Below are 25046 nucleotides of genomic sequence, written 5' to 3'. Positions count from 1 at the left end.
GGATGTAGTCACTATAAAAAAGGCTCTGTCTTAAACTTCTGCCAAGCATATATAACAGCCCATTTTTACGTGATGCATGAACATGCATACACTTTCAATGGATCTCCTGGCAATATACATCAAAATCCTTGCATTGAAGGGAAGATCAGCAAAAACAATGCATTATTATTATTGATACCAGCCAAAATTCCCCAAATGAAGAAGTTGTAGTAGTAATGGAGCCACAAGAATTTGCATCTAAATTCCACCTAACCAACCAACAAAATACAGCCTAATACAACAGACTCACATCCTCTATACTAGGGGTCCTCAACAGAGGTGGTATGCTGCAGGTTTGCACCAGTTTGGGCAAACCAGTAGTGGCGGCGGCACGAGGCTCTGCCCACCCACCCAGATGTCATCACAGACCTTTTGCACATGTGCAGAAGGTTTTGCGTCTGCCCAGACATGCCCTGCGCTCACTCCCACTACCGAACCAGTAGTGAAGAAAAGAAGATGCCATTACTGATCCTCAACCCCTGGGCGGGAGGCCATTACCAGGCCGTGGCCTATTCAGAACTGGGCCGCATGACTGGCTGGCCAGCATGTGTGCGCATGCAGATTAACTAGTGCAAGCAGCAGGCTGGCGGGCATTTGCACCCATGCGTACTGTTCATACAAGTCAAGCTGCATGCATGCAAGCATTCATGCAAGTCGGGCTGCCACCATGCCAGTCATGCAGCCCAGTTCACCTCTTCCCCCCGCTCTCAGCCAGGCCTCCACAGTTGGGGACCACTGCTTTATACAGTAGATATGGAAAAAGTTCTGGTAACCACATAAAAGTAACTTGTCCATCATTACTTATTGGAACCAATTTATTAAGACAGGTCTTCAGCCTAGGTCTCTTTGGATGAAGCTAATAATTCTCACCATTATATCATTCCTGCTACAGCAAAAAAAAAAAAATCCTGCAAACATATCGTGTAAATATTAAATGCTCAAGTGGCTTCTTCTTGATTAAAATATCTATTTCCAAGCACATTTTCTCACCTCCCATCTCTCACAAACATCTTTGCTCTTTTCCTCCACCAGTGCCTTTTCATGAGCTGATAAAATGCTTTTCAGTTGTTCTGCTGCTTTCAAAAACTTGCTAAGAATGTTAGTATCCAAGATGCTAAAAGCCTCCTGAAAAAAAAAAGACATAAAATTATGGAATGATAATCAAAACAACAAACCCCCTACCACAAAGTAGATTCATGCCAGGGTGATATAAGGGTCCTCCCCATTCCAGTAGAATTACAGATTAAATCAAGGTTTGCTGGACATGGAGGGACAGCCTTTGAAATAACATGTTTGAAGCCACTGACAGAACAAGAACAGCTCATCTAATGTGCATTCATGCTGGGTTGGGGAATTCTGGGAGTTGAAGTCCACACCTTTTAAAGTTGCTAAGGTTGAGAAACAGTGAGTCCTGTCCTAGGACATAATGCACTGAATAGCTTCTGTAGCCGTAGCATGAAGATAGGGCCCGTCACAGACCTGGTCTATGTATCTTTCCTAGGTTCTCCGGTCTCATTATTTTGAAGCCCTGTTACTATCCCTTCCCATTAGATCTTTGACATAACTCTGGGGCATCGCATAGGGAAATTACAAGTATCTCCATGCTACCCTGTGCTGATCTCAGCCCCACAGCCCACACTAGATACAATCAGCAGGTGTGGCCTACTGGATCCCTGATTTAAACACTCGTGTATATTTGTTGATTTACAAATATTAGTTGCAGCTTCCTACCAAGAAGCTGCATCTCTAGAGGACATGCCATCATATTTCGAAAAGATTAGAATAGATTAGAATAGAATAGAACAGAACAGAACAGAACAGAATAGAATTCTTTATTGGCCAAGTGTGATTGGACACACAAGGAATTTGTCTTTGGTGAATAAGCTCTCAGTGTACATAAAAGATATAAGTGATGAATCAATTATTCCATTTACTTTACAATATTTCAATTACTTTACAATAAAAAGCAGGAGTAAAATAGGGCAGGGACAGGCACTGCTGTTCCTTTTTTTTAAAAAAAGGAAAATATTGTTTTACTGAACTGCAAGAAGCCAGATGCAAGTACTACATTACATTATTTGAATACAGTGGTATCTATACATATGAACTAGAGGTTATTAACGCTATGATGATTTAGGCAACTTAAAATTTTACAGGAAAGGAAAAGACTATATCAACATTAACCATGGTTTCTAAATTGTAACTGTTAATAAACATAAGGTTGCTGTTTTTGTTAGCAGGTGGTTAATCCATGGCAGCAAAAAATCAGAGGTCTGGTAATATCTTTTCCAACAAATGCAGGAGTTGTAGCTCACAAAGGCTTATGCCTTTTAATAAAATGTGTTAACTGAAAAATGTGCTTTCAGGCTTGATTTGGAGACATCACTTTGGTGTTTTTCACAGTCCAGATTATTTATGTCAGAGATGTACAATTTCCATCAATTCTAATACTGCACCACATTTTGCATAACCTCATTCCAAAAATACACAGGGCCAGGCTTGTTTTGGGAATTGGTTTTAACAGGTAAATTGGATGCCTTAAGCATTTACACGATTTAAAGGAACCATTAAACCTCTAAAAATGTTAACAAAGCTCAAGCTATCATAAAAGGAATACTGGTAGAGCATACTTTTCTTTTTTTTACTTCAGCCTGGAGACATCCTTAACATGTATTTTAAAGCTGAAATAGTAACCATTTTTGTTTTTCATTTATGACAATCACAGTACTCTGCCCTTTAGGGTGTCTAATTATGCAGTGGTATCATGGAATAACTCACTTCGTATTTTGAATGTGGTTCTTCAGAAATTGTCTTTTGGTCTACAAGATGCACAGCTTTTAGAACGATTGTTTCAAGTTCCTTGTGAGCTTTTTCAAAGTTTAGCTTGTCCTCATCTTCTGAAAAGAACTCATCTGGTGTACATGGATCTGTCTGAACGCTAATAGGAACAATCTACGAAGAAAAAGCATCAAATAGTCTTACCATGTATCCGCCATCATCAAAAGACCTGTGATCTTTTCTTATTACTCAATTGTTAGAGACTTTAGTTGGAAGATGGAAAACTTACTGTCTGGACTTATATTAATTGCATACTAAAAAAAATTTCTAGAGCTGAAATAATTCCAATAACCATTATCAAAATACAAACAATTATGGGAAGATGTATGCATATTTCAGGGTTGTGTACATTTCTGTAATTCATTCTCTTATAGGACTGCATTAAACCATTTCCTTTGTGGATCTGATCCTCTTAACTAGAAAATGGAAATGATAAATATAAGACATAGATAACATAGCACAAGATGTGGCTGCAAAAAAAGGTAAATTCAATTTTAAGTTTCATAAATAGAAGTACCATTTCTAAATGGTAAAATCATGCTGTTATATTCTGCTTTGATCAGACCTCCACATCAAGTACTGTGTCAAGTTCTAGCGACTACACTTTAGGAAGTATTCAGAGAAAATTGGAAAATGTTCAACTAGGAGCAATGAAGATGGTAGGAGAATATAAACTGTTATGAAGAGGGATTGAAGGAACTGGGTATGCTTATCCTTCAGAAAAGATAACTGAGGGAGAATATGATGACACCCTTCATCTACTTAAAAGGATATCTCTCAGAATAAGGTGAAGACCTCATCTCTCTCTCTCTCACTCCACTCTCACTCACTGCAGAATATGAAATAATGGACTTCTGTTATAGGAAGAGAGATTACAGTTGATTTTTTTTAAAAAAAAATCAAGCCATGAATATCCATACACTTTATGCAAATGTTGGAAAAAGCTGTGAGAGATGGTGTCCATGGAAGGGGAGCTAGGTGATGGATTACAGTGAGGCAGCAATTTCCCAGCAGGAGGGCACATATTCCTGAAGGTGTGGGGGTGAGACAAGAGTCAGGCCAACCCAGACCTGGATTGGAAACAAGTAAGAGAGTTTGGACAGGCACTCCCTAAAATCTCCCAGGGTATATCTGTTAGGGTAAGAGAAGTAATTTTATTTATTTATTTATTTTATTCGATTTATCAGTCGCGCCCTCTCCACGAAGGGACTCGGGGCGACGTACAATCAAATAAATAGGTGTGTGGCATGGAGGAGGTAAATACATCAACATTTAACAATTCAAATAGAAATAAAAGCCACAAAATTATGATAAATAACAGTAAAACTACAATTAAAACAATTAAAATACCCAAAAGATTTAAATTTACAGTTTAAAATTGCCAGGGAGGTTAGAGAGTTCTAATTAAGCCAGGCCGGCTAGTTGGAACAGGTGGGTCTTGAGTTTCGTGCGGAAGGAGCTGAGATCAGTCGTTGTCCTAATATCTGGGGGGAGGTCATTCCAGAGGGCTGGGCCCATCACAGAGAAGGCCCTACTCCTGGGCACCACCCTCTGGCACTGCCTAGTGGACGGCACCCGGAGGAGTCCCTCTCTGTGAGAGTGGATTGGTCGCAGGGATGTATGGGGCAGGATGCGATCCCGCAAATAACTAGGCCCTGTGCCATGGAGCGCTTTAAAGATGGTGATTGACACCTTGAAGCGCACCCAGTAGACCACAGGGAGCCAGTGCAGCTCGCGCAGGAGAGGTGTTACATGGGTGAACCTCGTTCTCCCCATAATTGCCCGCGCGGCCGCATTCTGGACCAGCTGTAGTCTCCGGGTGCATCCCAAGGGGAGCCCCATGTAGAAGTAAGGATTTAGTTTGGCAAGATTCTGTCTACTACACATAAACAAATAAAGTCGTGAACTCTAGCTGGATTGTTCCATGTTGTTCTTGGGCTTAGCCTAACAAGAAAGCTCCATTTTCCAATAAGATACTATTATAAGTCTATGCAAGTCTGTATTCTGGGCAACTGACTTACCAAGAGGTAAGCAATAAGCCAGGGAATATAAGTGTTCTGTCTATTGTATGTAAGCAAATAAAGAATTAAACTCTGGATTGCTCCGCTGTTGTTTTTGGGTTAACCGGACAAGAGTCTAGAAACTTTAGCACAAACTTCTGCAGAGAAGGTTTAAAAATCAAGGTGGCAACTGCAACCATGAGATTGAAGCCTTGGTCCCTTTTATGTGGGTGACACAAACAAAATAGGAGGAAGCTTCAATTGTGTGGCCATGCCTGGCAGCATAATGTTTTTGTCATAAATGCACCTGAAGTCAAATGTTGGTCGATATGACTCACACTATACTTCTTAGATATTACAATACCACAAACCAAGCCATATAGGGCTAGACCAAAATTCAATATTCTGTTTTTCACAATGGTAAATCAGATTCTCCTGGGGGGGGTGGAGGAGGAGGAGGAGACCGTGGGACCAATTCTGAACAAGCCTTAAGAACAAATGCATACAAAGCCAGAATTGAGAAGACAGCAACAGACAATAAATGTCACCTATGCAAAGAAGCTGAAGAAACCTACCAAGTTGCTGCAAGAAGATCACACACAAGCAAAGGTAGTACCAATAGTTATAGGTGCCTTGGATGCAACCCCAAAACAACTGGAGCAACATCATAGGCATCGACAAATTTGCCATCCATTCATTGCAAAAGGCAGCTTTACTGGGAACAGCTTACATCCTCTGATGATATCTGTAACACCATCAATCATCCAGATCTGCCTATCCCAGGTCCTTGGAAAGAATTTGATAGGTAGACAAATATGCCAAACCCAATCTGCATATCTGGCTGACTGCGATCAACCATAATAATAATAAATTTCTTTCTACTATTGTTCCCCAGCTATTAGTAATTTGCAAACAGTTACCATGACTTGGAACCATAAGAGCATTAGTAAGAGCATTGCCAGTGGTGCAATTCAGCCAGTTTATCTGATTCAGGCGAACCGGTAGTGGTGGTGGCAGGAGGCTCCGCCCGCCCACCCGGATGTCATCATGTTCCATTTTTGACACTTTGTGCATGCGCGTAGCACGCTCACATTTGCAAGCCGATAGCAAAGGTAAGTTGACTTCACCCCTGGTAACTGCCCAGTACAAGTATGGGCTCTTTTAAGTGGGTAGTCCTAACCAAAACATCTGCAGATCTGGAAGCAGGATTATGAGTGCGATTTTTCCTCTTCCCTACATAGTTCCTTGCAAATGCACAGAAACTACATCACCCATACTGAATGGCAAGAATAGAGATTTAGTTTGGAATGCAGCAAATAAGACAAGTATTAAAATTCCAATTTATATATAAAATAGCAGATTCTTTACCTCTGACTTTTCAAAGCACATTTTAGGAAACTCCTTTGAAGGTTCCACTGGATTATTAAACACATCTGGATTTAATTTCTTAGAAGTCTCAACATTTCCATTGTTATCTGTTACTAACATCATTTCTTCCTCTTGCATCCTCAACAATTTCATTTCCTACAAACATCAAGCAACATTTGTTATAATCCTTAAGTTTGCTACTTGGACTTTGATGGCTTTATTCTATGTATGTGTTTGCATTAATGAAAGTCATCCAAGAATCTGCAAACATGATGCTTTTAATTTATTTTCTCAATTAGGCCATAAAATAACAACTATTATGAATGGTTACTGTTTTTGTATAGATTTGGAGTTTTATAAATGTGGCAATAACATATATCAAGGTCTTTTCGCCATGCTTTTTAAAAAAAAATACTAATGAGGAATATTTCATACACATGAGAAAGTAGGTCTATTAAGCTTATGCCACAATAAATCTTGTGTTACTAATTTATTACAAAACCATCCATGACTTTTGAAGACTTTAATTAATAGGGCATATGCAAATTCCATTCCTGTAAAACTGATAACTGCAGTCTAAGAAAATGTTGAGATTAGTCCCTACAATCACTGAATTCTAATTTTAATTTGATAGAAGGAAAAATAAATAAATACAGAAGGAATAACAATATTCATTACAATATTGTTATTAAAAATTTAATACTTAGTATTAAAATTACATGTAATTGACTATGAATGATAGGATTAAAATTGAACGCATCTCATAAGCATCTATCTGGGGGAGGATGCTTATCACTTCATTTGACGTTTTTTCAATCCTTTGGGGAAAAAACAGGGATGAGCCTGCAGATTTCATACATACATCCCTGCGACCCATCCGCTCGCACAGAGAGGGACTTCTCCAGGTGCCGTCCACTAGACAGTGCCGAGGGGCGGTGCCTAGGAGCAGAGCCTTCTCTGTGGCGGGCCCAGCCCTGTGGAATGACCTCCCTCCGGATATTAGGACCACCTCTGACCTCCGCTCCTTCCGTGTAAAGCTCAAGACCCACCTATTCCAAATAGCTGGCCTGGCTCAATCATAACTTCATATCGCTCCTGACGGGTTTTTAATTCTGTAATTTTATTTAAGGGATTTTAAATTGTGTTTTTTAACTGTTTTCACTCATCTGTCTACCTCCTCCATGCACATGTATATGTCTTTGTTTCTGTGTATGTTTGTCCATATCTGTATTTTATTTGTTTTGATTGTACGCCGCCCCGAGTCCTTTGGGAGAGGGTTGCGGCTAACAAATAAAATTATTATTATTATTATTATAAATATATAATATGGAGCTGTGGTGGCACAGTGGTTAGAATGCAGTACTACACACTAACTCACTGCTCACAGCCAGGAGTTCGATTCTGAGCTACTCAAGGTTGACTCAGCCTTCCATTCTTCCAAGGTCAGTAAAATGAGGATGCAGATTGTTGGGGAAAATATGCTGACTCTGTAAACTGCTCAGAGACGGCTGTAAAGCATAGTGGAGTGATATATAAGTCTAAGTGCTATTGCTTTGTAAATTTAACACTCAACTACTGGCATTGATGTCAGGCCTGGAAGCCATCTTGGGCATTGGATCTTCAGGCCTGCCACATTCCATAGTCTCTGGAAAACCGGGAGGAGGGATTTTATGGAGCTGGGGAGATATATAGTCATAATAGCATTCCTTTCTCCAAGAGACAAGGACACTGCACCTGGAGGGGTGTGACTGGGAGGCAGAGATGGTGCTTTGATTGGACCATATGTTGGACATGTGGGTGCTGGACAGGTGTTTGGACTTTCTTTTGGGTGGAGAAAACCTGGAAGCTTTCAGATTTGGGTTTTCCCAGATGTGCCAATATGACACCTCTAATAAAATGGAACTTTGAGGAACCTCACGCCTCAAAGTCCTATTTCATGGGGGATGTTACTTGGAACCCTGAAAATTGAGCTTAAACCCAAAGTAATGATATGAAACTTTTTATTCCTTCTTTTAATTTCTAGCTTACAGTACAGTGAAGTACTAATATTGTAACACTTCATTGAACTGCAAAGTATGATTTGATCAAATTAGGAAAGGAAAATATTTATGTCCACTCACAAACTTTGTCTTCTTTATAAGCTTAGCCCATTTTCTGTTCAATTTTTTCAATTCTCCGGAAACAGCTGATCCCACTTCTGCATTGCTGGATTCAATCAAAAAGTTTCCAGCTTCATTTAAGGAACCATGCCGTGAATTCCAGGCTGCCAAAGTTTCTGGGGAGATCTAAAGGATCATATTAAAATTCATATGATGTTTATGGTGCGTCCATAATTTTTAAAGCAATTTCAATGACTGGAAAAAAAATAAACATACCTTCTTAAGATGGTCTTTTCGAGTCTCTTCCAGCCAAAGTTTTAGCAACTGGATGTTCTCCGTATAGTTGGCCCAAGACGATAAAACTTTTTTTAAGGTGTCGTTCACACTGTTAATGTACTCTCTGCATTTGGAAATCTGAACTTCTATCATCTTAAACAATTTGACTGTTTCTTCTGGATCAATTTCTAAAATATTTTAAAATAATAACATCATTAACCATTTCCACAGTGGTATACAAAGACTTCCTACCTTCCTCATTCACTTTATACAACCAGAAGCTATGAGCAGATTTTCCAGATCAAAAATCAATATTGAAAAACAACAACTGGTACAAGGTAAAAATACATTTGTCATTTGGATGAGACTCAAGCTATATCTAACATGCAATTATAATTCATACATATGTGTGTGTGTGTGTGTGTATGTACGTGCAGACACACACACACACACACATTGAATGAACAAACTGTAATTAAGTAAATTTGCCATAAGGATCAAGTCTTCATCCTACATTTAATGAAATTGTCTCCCTTCATCTTGCCAACTGTTTTTTAATAAGCTCCCATAAGATGAAAAATACTTACGTATCTACTAACAAGGGAATAATAGGTACACAATATATTGTTTGTTCTGTCCTAAATAGCTACTTTAAATATGAATGAAATCTTACTAATACAGCTTAATGGGTCATAGGGTATCAGTCATAGGGTAAGAAACAGGCATTCAGGAAGCTTGCTGATGTTTCACTCTTCCCTATCTTACACCAAACAAAATCATGGTGGCATTATTTAGTAATTTTTCCTGAAAATCCTTAAGAATTTAGGAATTCTTCCCATTTCCAAGGCAAGGTGTACAATCTATTGTTCTCAGGAAGATACTTAATCTATTTTGGAGCTCCACAGGTAGCTTTCATGAAAAGCTTATTACTAATACAATAAAAAGCACTTCATACTGAAAACAAGAACACTTGGGAAAAGATGGGGGCATCTTTTTCAAAAGCTAAATTTGTACTTTACCTTAGTGAGGACAAGGCCAAAGATCTCATGACAGTGTAACAAATGCATATCCTTGAATGTTCAAGATTCTAGCCATTCTATTAGTTCTTTATACTTCCTTTGCTCTGTCTCTATCCAATATTCTCTATTTCATACCTAATGAACACACTGAATTTTCTTAAGGTTGTTTTCAAGATGGAAAAGATGTCCTCTAACAGTTCCTTCCCCTGCTTTTTAAAAAATACATATATATGCCCTAAAATCTTAAGTTTCTTTAAATGCATTACAGTACTGTACTGGGGGGGGGGGGTAAAAAAGAGCAAAAATGGCCTGTTTTTCACAAAAATTGGTTGCTTTTTGCAAAAAAAGGTGGGACATGCAGAGCTTTGGGAGGCTTGTAGAGTGCTCCTGGGGGCTGGGGGGCAAAAACAGCCCGTTTTTTTGCTCTTTTTGCCCTCCCCAGGCCCTCAGGAACACTTTGCAAGCCTCCCAAACCCTGTGCATGTCCATTTTTGCAAAGGGGGAGGGGTTTCGGTAGGCCAAAAATGTTATATTCAGTGTATAAGATGCACGCAGATTTTCACCCTCTTTTCACCCTCTTTTTTGAGGGAAAAAGGTGCGTCTTATACTCTGAAAAATATGGTAATTCATGGCTTGTGCGATTCTGGCTCTGTAATAATAATCCTTATGGACCAAACACTGAAAATCAAGGGGTTGTTGAAGCCTGGACAGAACCACTGTGATGTTTATGAATTCTTACCCAAATTAGGAGCCTTTATCCATTTTTTCTTCTGTGCTTCACATACTTGTAATGCAGTGTCTAGTTGACCAAGAAAACCTTTTTCTTCAATAAAATTCTGCCCCAAAATAAAATGACACATTTGTTTAAGAAATGTTTGCCGCTGTAGAGAATTAGAAGTAATTCAATTTGAGATTTACAGATTATCTGAGTTTATATGGATCAGATGAAACGGAGACAAAGTAAGGGATAAAAGCAAGGAATCAGCTGAGGTGGAGGAGGGTGAGAAAAAAAATTAAAAAATTAAAATGTCTATGAGGATAACATGATGAAAGAGTCATACACACATACAAAAAAAACACCTTATCTAGCATAGTTTGCACAAGGCACAAACTTTGAAATATGTGTGATAGTCCTGGAACACATGATCTCAGTTGAAATTAATTAATTCAAAGCTTAAACAAGCAGCTTTTAAAAACAACAGGACTTTATACTGGCAGTTCAAGAGTGAATAGTGTTCTCTGCCTCTCAAACCACCAACAACACTGTCAAGGTTTAGACCTTACAACATTTGGCAAATCTTCCTACTTGAAGGAACAAATCGTGGGTTTTATCCTCAGGCCTCTTATTAAATGTTTGTAGATTTACACTGACATCTGCTGGATGTTCGTATAAGAAGAATTAAGACTGATAAAATGAGAATTTCTGATGCGAGAAAGCTGTTTTTAAAATGGGAAAGGGATAGTTGAAACCTTCAAGGACAGAAAGCAAGCAGCTCAAGAGCTGTTGACTTAAAAAGGCAGGTGGAAGGAGCCCAGTATTTCAACCTGAGACCAGTTCATTAGGCTATAGGGCAGGATTCCTGTACACTGCTAGATGCTGAACTGCTTTGTGCAAATGGGTTCTCAATACTCTGCAATGAATGTATTTACCTGAACTTCTTGGGTCTGCTGGGGGATGCCTTGCTGAGAAGGAATTTGTCATACCTAGACAAAGCCTTGGCAATATATATAAAACTTATTTACAACTGAAGCTAAGATATGGCACTTTTAACATGCTAAATTCATAATCCATATTCGGATGACAATTACTTGCTTAGAGCAGCCAGTTGGGTGTAGGGGTTAAAGTGCTGGCCTAGAAACCAGGAGACTGTGAGTTGTGGTCCTGCCTTATGCATGAAAACCAGCTGGGTGATTGAGCCAATCATTCTTTCTCTCAGCCCAACTCACCTCACAGGATTGTTGTTTTAGGGAAAAATAGGGATGGGGAGGAAAAAGTATTATTTATGTTCACTGCCTCGAGTTAATTATAAAAGTAATAAAGGTATGATAAACTATTTAATAAAAATTAAAACTTAAATGAATAAATAGAACATGGGGACAATTTTACGATTGGCTTGAAAAAAGATATAAATAGAAAGAGAAAGGAACAAAACATGGAATAAATATTTCAGATGACACATTATTAAATTAGGGGGAGAAGAAATAGAAAATATTAATATGTAAATATACAAGCGGAAAAATGATATAAGTGGAACTAATATTAGAAATAAAATGTAAACAGAGAAAATTGGTACGATAAGAAAAGTTGGGATTGTTGAAATGCCACCCCAAGAACCCATCAGAGAAAGTAAATAAACAAGGGCAACAACGGAAAGGAGAGGGAATGAGGAGGGAAAAGAAGAAAGGGTAAAGCAGAGAAAGTAAGGGTAGGGAATTAAGAGTGGGAGAGAGGAGAAGAAAGAGGAGAAGGGAAAAGGAGAGGGGAAAGAGAGGGGAAGAAGAAAGAAGGAAGGAGAGGAGGAAGGAAGAAGGTAGAGAAGGGAGGTTGAGAAGATGGAAGGAGTAAGGTTGTTGCAAAACAAGATGGAGGCACGGGGTGGCAAGAAAGTGACCCAAACTGCATTGTATATGTATGTGTGTGTGTGTGTGTGTAAAAATGAATATAGAGACTATGATGAATAGAGAAATGTTAAATAGCAATTATAAGAATGTACATCTATGAATGAATTTGAAAGGGAAAAATAAAAAACTTTTGGTAAATAAATGAATAAATAGTATGTACAGAATTTGTATGGATGCCTTTGATTCAACTCTTTAGTCTCTTCTGCATAGCTATCCAAGAAGCAACCATAATGCTTACATGCCAATCTAATAGCAATAACTCCACAGTCTCCTTGGTTCCAAACTTGATGTTCCAGATGTTCAGCTTAGATGTCAGTTCGTTGAAGATAGCTGAGCTGGATGAGCAGTAGTATTCCACAATAATGCTGAAATTTTCAAGTTGAACTCTGCTGAACCTGTAAATAAACCCAACATCTTGTGTATAAAATATAAGACAAAACCAATGAACCTGATCTGCACTCTATAAAACACGCTGTGCTCTAGAAAAACGCATAGCTTTTTTACCTGTTAAATAGGTTGTTCTGTCTTTATTACCAACCAATTTACAGATTTACAGGCTGTGAAAATATCTACAGACCCCTCACATCCTAGACATACTGTAAATTGTTTCAACTTCTACCCTCAAAACAACACTATAGGGCACTGCACAACAGAACAACATCACACAAGGACAGTTTTTTCCCGAATGCCATCACTCTGCTTAACAACTAATTCCCACAACACTGTCAAATTATTTACTCAGACTGTATTACTATTATTCTTCTCATCCTTCCTAGTACCTATCTCTTCCCACTTATGATTATAATCATGTTGCTTGTATCTTTACAATTTATATTGTTTTATTTGTTTCCTAGTATGATTTGATTGCTTATTAGTAACCTGTGACTATCACTAAGTGTTGTATCTTATGATTCTTGAGGTATGTATTCTATTTTATTTTTTCTTTGTGTACACTGAGAGCAAATGCACCAAAGACAAATTCCTTGTGTGTCCAATCACACTTGGCCAATAAAGAATTCTATTGTATTCTATTCGATGTGTTAGGTTGAACTGGGAGCAGGAAATGCTGCGATCTGATCATGGTTGTGCAAGAATGATAAAATACAGTAGATGCATCTGAAGAGCAGAAGAAAAGTGTTACAACTGCTGGAGAGCCTACAGGACCCAGACAAGACTTTAATAACTTACATGAAGCCTTGGAGGACTTTAAAAGACCCCTGGCAATTAATAGAAGCAACACTGAACCAGATGGATCAACAGTCTGATTCAGAATTAAATAGCTTCATACATTTATAAACTGGATACAAAAATACGAATGACAAAAGTCAGGAAATTGGCCTTATTTCCAGAAACAAAGAACATAGGAAGAGCTGTGTTGAATCAGGCATGTGGCCCATCCATATTTTGCCTTCTATTAGCTGGATTTGCACAAAGTACAGATGCTTAATCAGATCATTTAGAGAACCATTGTTTGCGAACATTCCTGGTGAGTTTAATTTGTCTTAATCTTAGTTAATTCGTTTTTACTTTGGTGAAAATTCAGACTATTGAATTAGTTTATATTGCAATACCTTATAAGAACCCCCCCCCCCCCCAAAAAAAACCCACAAATTAAACTTGTTAGTCCAGGCAGTGCTTTCAGAGAAACCACAAGCTAGGCTTGAATTGATCATGGGGAAAATAAGATCACACAACTCGCCTACAAGGAAAATCAGATCCTGGGATTGAATAAATACCCAATCTAGTGAATACAACCACATCTGGTTGTGGGAAATGCATACAGTATGCGTGTCAATAAGAGCAGCAGAGATGCTCACCATCAGTCTGCAATTAGGCTACTAAATGTGATAAAAACACAATTATGTTTAGCTGAATGCAGCAAATTGAAGGAGGAATTTGACATCACAAACCTTTTTCTCATTTCTTCCAGCTTCTGAGGTGGAACTACCAGCATTCCAGCATTATCTCTATTGTCAAAGGACTGAAGGGTTTCCAAATGTTGTTGAAAACTTTCTATCAAATTCTAAAAACAGAAGCACTATTCACAAATGTCTTACAATTAAAGCATCATTTATTCATCTACACGTGCATTTAATTTCCTAGCAATAGGACAGAACAGCAATTATAGGTTAATAAATTTCTCAAATAAAAGTATCATTGAATAATTATGGAATAGTTTATAAAAATGGTTATAAAGACAGTTCCTGAAATATTGCATCTTTCTTTACTTAATGAGCGGACAGAATTGTTACTATACAATATTACATGGCTGAATATTTCATTTTTTTACCTTGTTTTATATTATAAAACTGCATCCCAGAATATACTGTATTATCAGCTGCTGTAATTCTTGGGCATCTGCCAAAAGCACCAAAACCCAGCAGAGCCCACTGATAATGCCTGGTGAGTATGCCTGGGTGTGTATTTGCCCAAAGAAATAATATTCAGAGCAATGTTAGAGTTGGTTGTCCTTTACATTTTCCACTCAATAGCACTAAAAGGCTGAATGAAGTCATTGTTTAAATGTCTTACAAAGCCTGACCCAACATAAAGAATGTGGGAAATGTCAAGAGTTTTGGCTTATCTCAATATGTGACTTCAACCAATCATTTGAAAAGCAATTCCAAATCTATCAATGTTGTGCAATGCATCCTAAACTTGTAAATACTACAGTAGAAGACAAACCCCAATAGAAATGCATGCTTACTCATTTGACGTTACCCACATTTCATTTATTAAATTTATATTCCACCCATCTCACTCTTTGGGGCAAATGTGGGTAGCTTACAAGAATGGTTTGTGTAAGTTGGATTTACTTGATTGTTTAGATTCTTGTTCTAATATATAGTGAACCAAACGTAAACTTGTGGTCCTTTTTTCCTCAATATTGTTCACAGTACCCCAAATAATAGGGAAAAGGCAATTCTGACAGTGCTAAAAAGTGCTAACAGTGCTAAAAACAACAATAAATACCATGGTGCTTGCTTTAAGCAATGCAGGGATACACAAGGATGATGTATTTTACTAACACATATTAGAAAAGGAATTTTGCTGGTGGGGGTCCAGATGATGTTCTGACCTAGGCCTCCCAAGATCATGAAGCAGACTCCTTGTCCCGTTAAAACCTCTTTTATATAGGTTAAAGGGTATTCCACTCCAGCAAAGTCCCGGACAACTGTCTTTCATGAGATTTCACAACTACAGATTTTTATCAGGCCTGGAGAGTTGCCAGGCCGATATCTTCCAAATGCCACACTGTAGCAGCAATTACTTGGCAAGAAGTCAGGAACAGATCTTCACCCTAATGAATTGAACAAATTGTCTCCTGCAAACTCCCCTCCCCTTTCACTCCTCTTTATTCCCTATGGGAGGGGCCATTCAACGGTCATCTGTGCCTTTACTCCCGAGTTGGCCCTTGTTTCTTAACTGTTCCCTTCTGGCAGCTCTGCACATGCGCACATCGGGAACTGGCTCCAGCTGTTCTTCTGCCCCACTGATATACAACTCCGAAAGCAGCTGTTAACTGTTGGATGGCCCTGACCCATGTTCCTCCCCAACTTCCTCACTGTCTGAGTCTGGCACCAGCTCCATTGGCAGGCCACAAGAGAAGAGCCTCTCTTCCTATCCCGCGAGGTGAGATTGGCTCCCACCCACCTGACTTCTTGTAAAAGCCTTAAAATCTGGTTCTGTCATATGGCTTGGGGACCCAATGGGAAAGACTCATACTGAAGGTGGTTGGTTGATTAATTAAAAGATATTCCCACTTCCCTTCTCCGTCCCTCCGTATCCAGCTCCCTCCCTTTCCATCTTGTGTTAATGATTTTATTTTGTTTCTTCTGTCATTTTATATCCGATGCTTTTAATGTTTTTAATGTTTATTATGCTATAAGCTGCCCACGAGATGGAACGTAAACAAATTTAATCAATAAATGCATTTTAAAAATAAATATTTTACTTTGCGTAACCAACCTGTACAGCTCTTAATTTTTCTTCAAGGGCAGCTGTTGCTTTCAAAGGATCTTGAGAAATGGGTAGATTGTGTGCCAGATGCTGCTCTGTTTCTTTCAGCCAAGCCTCAGTGGCATCCAGAGGTGGAGGTAACATATTGTCCAGCTTTGCTTTCCATTCATTCATCTAGACAAATAAATCAGAGAAATGCCATTCGTATTGGTTCTTCAACTATTCATACTTTATGTTACAAAAATATGCCAGCATATTGCTTAATCAGAATAGAGCTGGAAGGGACCTTGGAGGTCTTCTAATCCAAGCACCTGCTCAAGCAGGAGACCTTATAACATTTCAGACAAATGACTATCCAGTCTCTTCTTAAAAACCTCCAGAGATGAAGCACCCACAACTTCCGAAGACAAGCTGTCCAACTGGTTAATTGCTCTCACTGTTAAGAAATTTCTCCTTCAGCTATTCATACTTTATGTCATATAAATGTACCAGCATATTAGAACCATTGTTCTGTTTGAGCATATAAATTAGCCCTCTGGCTTGCAAAATATTCTATTGCTCCCATCTTTGCTTCATATTTGCATAGCAGGAAACGTGTCCCCATGGAAGCCATATGTTCAAATGCATGAACAAGAAACCTTTTACAACAACAAAATAAATGCAAATTCCTGCAAACATCCTAATGACCTGATGCGATAGGTTGTCCCATGCTTCCTTCATCTCCAAGTAATCTTCATTCAGCTCTGACCCTTTTCTTTTAGATTCCAGAATGGGAACGAAGGCTTTTTTTTCTTCATTAAATGCTTCTGTAAATGATAGCATTGCCTAAGGATTTAAATTGATATTTAAAAGGGTAAGTGCACTCAATATAGTCAATGTCAGATACTTAAAAGAACTAGGGAAATTAAGAATTAAGAGGATAGGATTGTCAATGGTTATAGAACATAATATTTAAATGAGACTGGATACAAAGGTAGTTTATCTCTGAATAGTGGAGGCTCAAGTGAACAACAGAATATTTACTTAACCTGGTTACATCATTTACACACTTTCTACAACTGGGAGTTGGTCAGCTTATACCAGGGGTGTCCAAACTTGAGAACTTTAAGACTTGTGGACTTCAATTCTCAGAATTCCCCAGCCAGCATGGCTGGCTGGGGAATTCTGGGAGTTGAAGTCCACAAGTCTTAAAGTTCTCAAGTTTGGACACCCTGGCTTATACACTTAATAAGTAATAATTTGCATACTAGAATTATATGCAAAATGAAGTCAATTCAAAAATCAGTTTATTTCACAAAAACTAACCAAGCTTAAAATCACTCACAAGTTGTTTTAATACCACTACAGATTGACAATGCGACCACAATCCTTTTGACCAAAATTTCTCTCGCTAAGCAAGACAGTTATTAAGTGAGTTTTGCTCCATTTTACAATGTTTCTTACCATGGCTGCTAAGTGAATCACTGCAGTAGTTAATACCACCGTTTTTACATGTGTTTGATTTTCCCATTGAGTTTGCTTGTCGAAAGATTGCAAAAGGTGATCACCTGACCCTGGGACACTGCAACCACCATAAATACATGCCAGTTGCCAAGCATACAAATTTTGAACATATGACCATGGGATGCTGCAATGGTCATAAGTATGAAAAATTGTCATAAATCACTTTTATCAGAGCCATTGTAACTTTGAATGGTCACCAAATGCCCATTTTTAGGTAATCTGATAAATCACTTTGCATAAACACAGCCCATGTCTATCTGTTCTGCTTGGTCATTATTGGAACAGAAAACTAAGCAACAACATTTCAGTCTGATTCTTCTCAGTAGTCTGAATCTTTATCACCAACTTCCTGAGCGACACATAAATTCTTTATACCATGGCTTATTCTGTTTTAATATTTTTATGCAATTCTGATGAGCTTCTTCAGTAACACCAGAGATGTAGAAGCTAACATATTCATGGATTTACTGTGGTAAGGATGAACTTGTATGGATTTAAAAGGCAAATAAATACATTAACACTAGATGATCTATTCATCAATAGCTATGTGCTCAATTGCTTTTCATTCCACTTCAAAGGTAAGACTGGCACGGAATGGCAATTGTTCCTATATGTTGTATCCAATTTTAATGATTCTGAAAAGTTTCTATTAAAATAAATGAGTAACTATGGGTAATACTCTCAAGGTTGTTAATGCTTTAAATTAACATTTTAAATAATAATTTTGTGCTTCATATGCATAAACACATGATCCTTAATCAAATTTTATTTTGATTAGGTCCTATGAGATTAAAAAGTAGAGAAGGAGTGGCACCATGCAAAGCCTTTGCTAAGGCTGATGAATTCTTCATGTGGCCTGAATCACAGCTTGCTATCATAAATTGCAACCATGACTAAAAAGAGCTCAGAAAGCAAAATCCAAAATCTTCACTATATAAAAAGATACAAAACAGGGCTCCCCTGTTATTATTTCATATATCTTGTAACATAACATATCCTCCAAAGGATACATTTACAAAGTTACTTACTTCAAATTTCCTGTAGAAGGATTCATTATCTAGCTCAGTCAGCAACTTTGTTAACTTGCATTCCTGTGAACTGAGCCAGCTCAAGGTTTCTTTGATTTTTCCCTGGAAAACAGAACAAAAAATGTATATACTTGTACAGATATTCCTGTTTGCATTGTTACAGAAAATAGTGCTTTGTTACTCTTATTCCCAGAGTTTTTGCCCTTTATAGATTGTTTTGCAAACATCTGTGAAATATAAGGTAAAAGGTAAAGGTTCCCTTCACACATATGTGCGAGTCATTCCCGACTCTAGGGGGAGGTGCTCATTTCCGTTTCAAAGTCGAAGAGCCAGCGCTGTCCAAAGACATCTCCATGGTCATGTGGCCGGCATGACTAAATGCCAAAGGCGCACGGAACGCTGTTACCTTCCCACCAAAGGCGATTCCTATTTTTCTACGTGCATTTTTACATGCTTTCAAACTGCTAGGTTGGCAGAAGCTAGGACAAGTAATGGGAGCTCACTCCATTACATGGCGCTAGGGATTCAAACCGCCAAACTGCCAACCTTTCTAATTGACAAGCTCAGCATTTTAACCACATATCTGTGAAATATATTTATTTCTAGTTCATATGACTTGTTTAGGTTTGGCTCAGCAAGTTGTTTGACCCCCAAACATTGAATGTTTACAGCATAATTCAGCATAATCTGTGACTGAGGTCTCTATGCTTCAACCAATAAACATAGTTAAAATAAGCCACTATTTAACATGTGATACAGTGCCTGGAATATATAGATCTCGCTGTATTCACATATTCCACTATAACAATAGCACTTAGTCTTATATACCATCCCAGAGCACTTCACAGGACTCTCTGTGTGGTTCACAAAGTCAGCATATTGTCCCCAACAATCTGTGCTTCATCAGGATGGAACATAGAATGAACCTCAAGCCCCATAAGGATAAAACTCCAGACTGTGGCCAGAATTTGCCTGCAATGCTGCATTCTAACCAATGCTTCTAACCACCCAGACTCCTAAGCCATCATATGAACTTTTTGTATTAATTTGGTATAATGTATGAACCAAACCATTATTATATTAATGCATATTTATGTTTTAATAAACCATGATTTTTTAAAAAATAATTTAGTATTATATATGTAACAAGATCATAATCTTACACAACATTAATTATCAGTGAATGTTCCACCTAAACTAGCTGCAGGTCTAATAAAATTCTGAAAAATAAAATTTATCATGGCATGGATTTTCTACAAGAAACACTCATTGATAAAACTGAAAAAAGCTGGATGCAAAAAAAAAAAGTATAAACATGCTCTAAAGCTTTATATGTCACATACTGTACCTGCATTCTATCTTCAGCCACAGGTACACTTTTAAAATACTGGAGAAACTGAGCCACATAAGTCATGATGGATTTTTCATCTGGACTGGTGACATCAACATCTGTGGAATGCCAAGAGCTTTGAATATATTCCAAAGTGCAAACTTCTAATAATACACTGAACTGCTGTCCGGAAAACCAATTCACTATGTATATTACTGACTAGATCTTCATTGCCCATAATTGTATTAGTGGTGGGTTTCAAAATTGTCTGGTCCACACATAAATTAATTTTATTGGATTTCACCTTAGCATGAATTATGAACCATCCATTCTAATTTAACATTATGTATAAATTAGACTGTTATAGCTAGTTCAACAAAAAGTACTGTTATGTGGCAACACAGCAATTAACTGTAATTATTCCCACAGGTTCAATTGGACATTGACATATGTGTCAGGCCTACAGCCATCTTTTCTTTTGGATCTTTGGCCTACCACACTTTCTATTATTCTACTATGCATTTTCTATTGTGGGAAAATCGGAGGGGGGATTGTAAAGAGTTGCATACTATGTAGCCATAACAGAATTCTTTCTAGAAAACCAAGGTCATCATTTGTCTCTGTACCTCTGCACATGATCGGAATTGGATGGGTGGAACTGCCATCATGGCAGTGGAAGATTGGACCATGTGATGGACTTGTGGGTGTGGAGGCAAGATCTTGAACTTTCAACTAGGTGGGGAAAACTGGGAAGCTTTCAGATTCAGGTTTTCCCAGATGTGCCAACATGGCTCTCTTAATAAATTGGAACTTTGAGCAATACTTTGCCTTGGACTCTGATTTACTTTTGGATTCTATTTGGAACCCTGACAATATGACGGGCAAAATATTTTTATTCTACCTCCTCAAATTTGTGCAGATGCAGGAGACAGACTCAACGTGATGGAGAGTCTTCCAAGTTTAACTCCACAGTGCTTTAAGTGTAGCCCACCTGAATAAGGTTCATGGGGGTGGGGATAAATTATTCACTGAGAAAGCCTGTAAAGAATATGTTCACAGTATTAGACCTAGCTCTAAATCCAATCCAACAGAACCCCGCGAAGAACCCACATGGCTGAGAAGGTTGCAGAATTCTCCTTCACCTCATGCCCTCTTAAGTATCTTATACTAGGAATTCCAGAATTAGACCATCCTGGGGCAAATGAATCTGTGGTTTGACCTAAAATAACTTCATATATGTATATGTAAAGGTTCCCTTCACACATATGTGCTAGTCATTCCCAACTCTAGGGGGCGGTGCTCATCTCCATTTCAAAGCTGAAGACCCAGCGCTGTCCGAAGACATCTCTGTAGTCATGTGGCCATCATGACTAAACCCCTAAAGTGCACAAAACGCTGTTACCTTCCCACCAAAGGTGGTTCCTATTTTTCTACTTGTATTTTTACATGCTTTCAAATTGCTGGGTTGGCAGAAGCTGGGACAAGTAACGGGAGCTCACTCTGTTACGAGGCACTAGGGATTTGAAGTGCTGAACTGTCCACCTTTCTGATTGACAAGCTCAGTGTTTTAGCCACTGAGCCACCATGTCCCTTTTCATATATTTATAATTTACTCTAAAAACAATCAAAAGGATTATAGAAATGTGTTAGATACTTGCTCTAACTACAGTGGTTTCCACCGAAGTCCTCTGTTTAATAGGTTTAATTCTATTGGTTGAAGGGTCTGCTATAAAAGGGCTGCTGTCATACTCAACCTTCACTGGATTGTTCTCACTTGTTGTACTTAATAAAGAGCTGTTGTTACCGTTAAGCCTTTGTGTGCCTATCCATTACCCAATCGAACAAAATGTATGCTTGATATTAAATAAAATTGCAAAGTACATGTTTGATTATGTCTCTGTCACTGCCACTTTTAATATGCATAATGTTGATTTTCCTTAATAGTTGTATCATTTTAGCTGTTCCAATCCAATATTATTAATAATAATAATCTAATTATATTATTAAGTCAAGGGAAAGCAAAGCAAGACCAACATTGGTAGAATAAACCAGCACAATACAATACAGTAAGCACTGCTGTGATTGAGATGCTCAAAACTCAACACGAAGAAGATTGAAGCTAAAGTGCATGTAAAATCTACAAGTTACCTTCAGGTTGAAGTAGCTGGGGTATGCTGAGTTCCTTCTCTGCTATTTGAAATGCCTCTTTCAGATTCTCCTTGTTTGATCTCTCTTTTGCTTTCTCCACATCAACCAAGCCTGGCCTTAATGCATGAATGATGGCCAAGAAAGCCAATCCATTTCTCCAACTGGATTTGAAATCTGCAACGCTGATAGACCCATGCCTATGATCAAAAGTATTTAAAAACACACAAAATTAAAGAGAGGGGAGAGATATTATGTTGGAGAAGAAAATAAAAATGTGTGTGTGTGGGGGGGGGTGTATAGCTTGCCCTGACTTTCAATATAAACTCTCTGGGAAATTATAACTTAAAAGTTAGAGGAAGGGTGCTTCTTTTCCATGGCATAATAAACTGATTGCTGACATAATTCAAATATATTTTGAAAGAAATTTCACACTATTTGTTATTTAAATCTGTTCTTTCTATGTAGTTCAGCCAGATGAAGGCTGACTAAACAACTTAAACTGAAAATAAGCAAGGAAGGAATGTACTTGTATCAGATAGATTTCTTGTCTAATTACATATATTAACCCTAAGCAAATGAAATAAAAGAAGAGTAACCTAACAACTTGATAAATGGGAAATCAGTTCTGTGTTCCGTCTGCACAACAGAGACTCACAGAGACACAGAGACTCAGCAAATATTACCTTCACTTCTTAGGCCCACTTAGCCCAGCAATCCCATAAATTCAGTTATAAGAACTCTTCTAATCCTGTACATAATTTCCATCACAAGCAGAACACAGACTTGAAACTAAGAAAGCTCCATGCAGGTAGAGAGTAAGTTGCATTTAGGTGCAAACTAATAGGTGTTTCCTGGGTGCAGAGAGATGAAATGGCTCATTGATCAAACACAGACATCATTTGCTGAACTTACTTGGAGGCGTTTCAGATGTGCACAGAGGGAAGTAGGAAATCAGCTTGCCATTTGTTTCAGCGTAACTTACCCAACCCTTTTGAGCTCCTGGGCAGAGTCTCAACAGCTATTACCAGTTTGATTACTATGCAAGAGTTTGGGAAGGACAACCACCTACCTCTCCAAAAAGATTTGTTTATAATGCTACAATATGGACCTCTAATTACCTCCCTCAACTCATCCTGCATTCATTATAAAGTCAAGCTGCATACTCTCAATCTGTTTATATTATGCACTCATAATGAATTTATTCAGTCCAGTCTTTCTCAACTAATGTACAGCAGATTTTTCAGATTCTGACTCCCATAAATTCCAAGTAAGGTAGTTGTAATGGGCAGAGGTTATTGAGTTGTTGTCCAAAACATCTGGAAGGAATCAGGAAAGCCTCACATAATCTTTTCTTTAAAGTCACCTGTAATAAAGTATATGTATTCCTTGCAAACTTTTAACTAGAGCGTGCTATATTGGGGCTTTCTAATGTCAGTCCAACATCAGTTTATAATATACAAAGAAACACCTCTTTCTCTTCCTCTGTTGCTATTCCTTAATTCCTTCATCTCTCTTTTCCTCTACCTTTTTAATTTAGATTTAGAATTTTGAGTCCTACAATATGGTTTTGAGTGTTAAATACCTTCGGGTACTGTTATATTTCATACTGTCAACTTCCCATGAAGAAAGAGCAGCTGGAGAATACATCTCAATGTGCTTGTTGAGGTGCATCTTTTAAATACTATGTGATGCATTTAGAGGTCTTTGAAAAATATATTTTTTGTGAATTCTGACACAAACTGGCCTGGTCCATAGTTAAAACTAATATGCTGATGTAGATGTAGCTCAGGGGTGTCCAAACTTGGGAACTTTAAGACTTGTGGACTTCAACTCCCAGAATTCCCCAGCCTGGGGAATTCTGGGAGTTGAAGTCCACAAGTCTTAAAGTTCCCAAGTTTGGACACCCCTGATGTAGCTGCTTCTCAGATCTGCATTTGTCTGCAATTACCCTGCAGCTCAGAGTTTAAAATAAGTAAATAAATGTGAAAGTGGGACAGAACAGATTTTTAAGTATCAGATTGATTTTCGTATCCTGACATACTTGTCACACTGCTCCTTAGCCCACAGCAGGACAGCCTTCTTCGCTGATATCTTCCATCGTTCCTTTGCTTTGAGATTAGTTCTAGCTGTTGGGCTTGTTGCTGGTGATAAATCCACACTGTCCAGAGATGAATGGCTGTATCCACAAGAAAGCGCCTTGGCTAATTCTTCAATCTATCCATGGGCATCAGAAAGAAAAAAAGAAATGCATTTGAAAATGTCTGACTGTACCTAAAATAAAGAGTTAATTCAAATGGCTGATTTTGATATGATCTGTTCCTCATATAACAGCCAGAAAAACCATGCAGAAAACAAGTTTACCAAAAAAAAATCTAGTTAGCCATGCTTTTGACAAGACACATTTTTCATGCATTCAGGATTTGGCTTTTCTATCACATTAAATAAGTATAGTCACCCAATACATTGAGGTTAGTATCTTGCTAGGAGCTATTCTATCTCAGCACTATGTATCTGAGTTGAAAAAAATATGGAACTAAATATTCAATATTTTCCTTATCAACTATATGGAGGAAAACATTCAACAAGTAACAACAATTATAAATACCATAATGTTTGAACTTAAATTTGTACCAGCCATGCTAAAATAGGATAAATAGCTTTCCAAAATTATTGACTATAACCAAAATACCATAATTTAAGGAGAGATAATTCAATGGCAAATGTTATAACAATTTTATATTACAAGTTATATGTTTGAAATAGTTTCTTAGTTTAGTCATGGTAGAAGAAGCAGAACTGACGAAGTCAGTACTGTA

The 25046-nt window shown here is 38.0% G+C and overlaps 1 protein-coding gene across 1 annotated transcript in view; it reads right to left on the bottom strand.

Moving 5' to 3' along the window:
- The window catches only part of SYNE2 (spectrin repeat containing nuclear envelope protein 2), a 237739-nt gene that overhangs the window by 171405 nt on the left and 41288 nt on the right, over positions 1-25046 (bottom strand). Inside the window, exons 7-20 of the mRNA XM_081935674.1 lie at positions 24272-24444; positions 22231-22427; positions 20101-20201; positions 18753-18854; positions 16909-17046; positions 16231-16395; positions 14172-14284; positions 12500-12656; positions 10379-10475; positions 8621-8808; positions 8366-8530; positions 6246-6401; positions 2818-2991; positions 1030-1164 (exon numbers count right to left, since the gene is read on the bottom strand). Of these exons, the coding sequence (XP_081791800.1) occupies positions 1030-1164; positions 2818-2991; positions 6246-6401; positions 8366-8530; positions 8621-8808; positions 10379-10475; positions 12500-12656; positions 14172-14284; positions 16231-16395; positions 16909-17046; positions 18753-18854; positions 20101-20201; positions 22231-22427; positions 24272-24444 (2061 nt within the window). The remainder of the gene's footprint in view (positions 1-1029; positions 1165-2817; positions 2992-6245; positions 6402-8365; positions 8531-8620; positions 8809-10378; positions 10476-12499; positions 12657-14171; positions 14285-16230; positions 16396-16908; positions 17047-18752; positions 18855-20100; positions 20202-22230; positions 22428-24271; positions 24445-25046) is intronic.

This window comes from Natrix helvetica (genome assembly GCF_964273705.1).
Source record: "Natrix helvetica genome assembly, chromosome: 1".
Lineage (NCBI taxonomy): Eukaryota > Metazoa > Chordata > Lepidosauria > Squamata > Natricidae > Natrix > Natrix helvetica.
The sequence above is the reverse complement of the archived record's forward strand: the minus strand, read 5'-3'. Positions and strand labels throughout refer to the sequence as shown.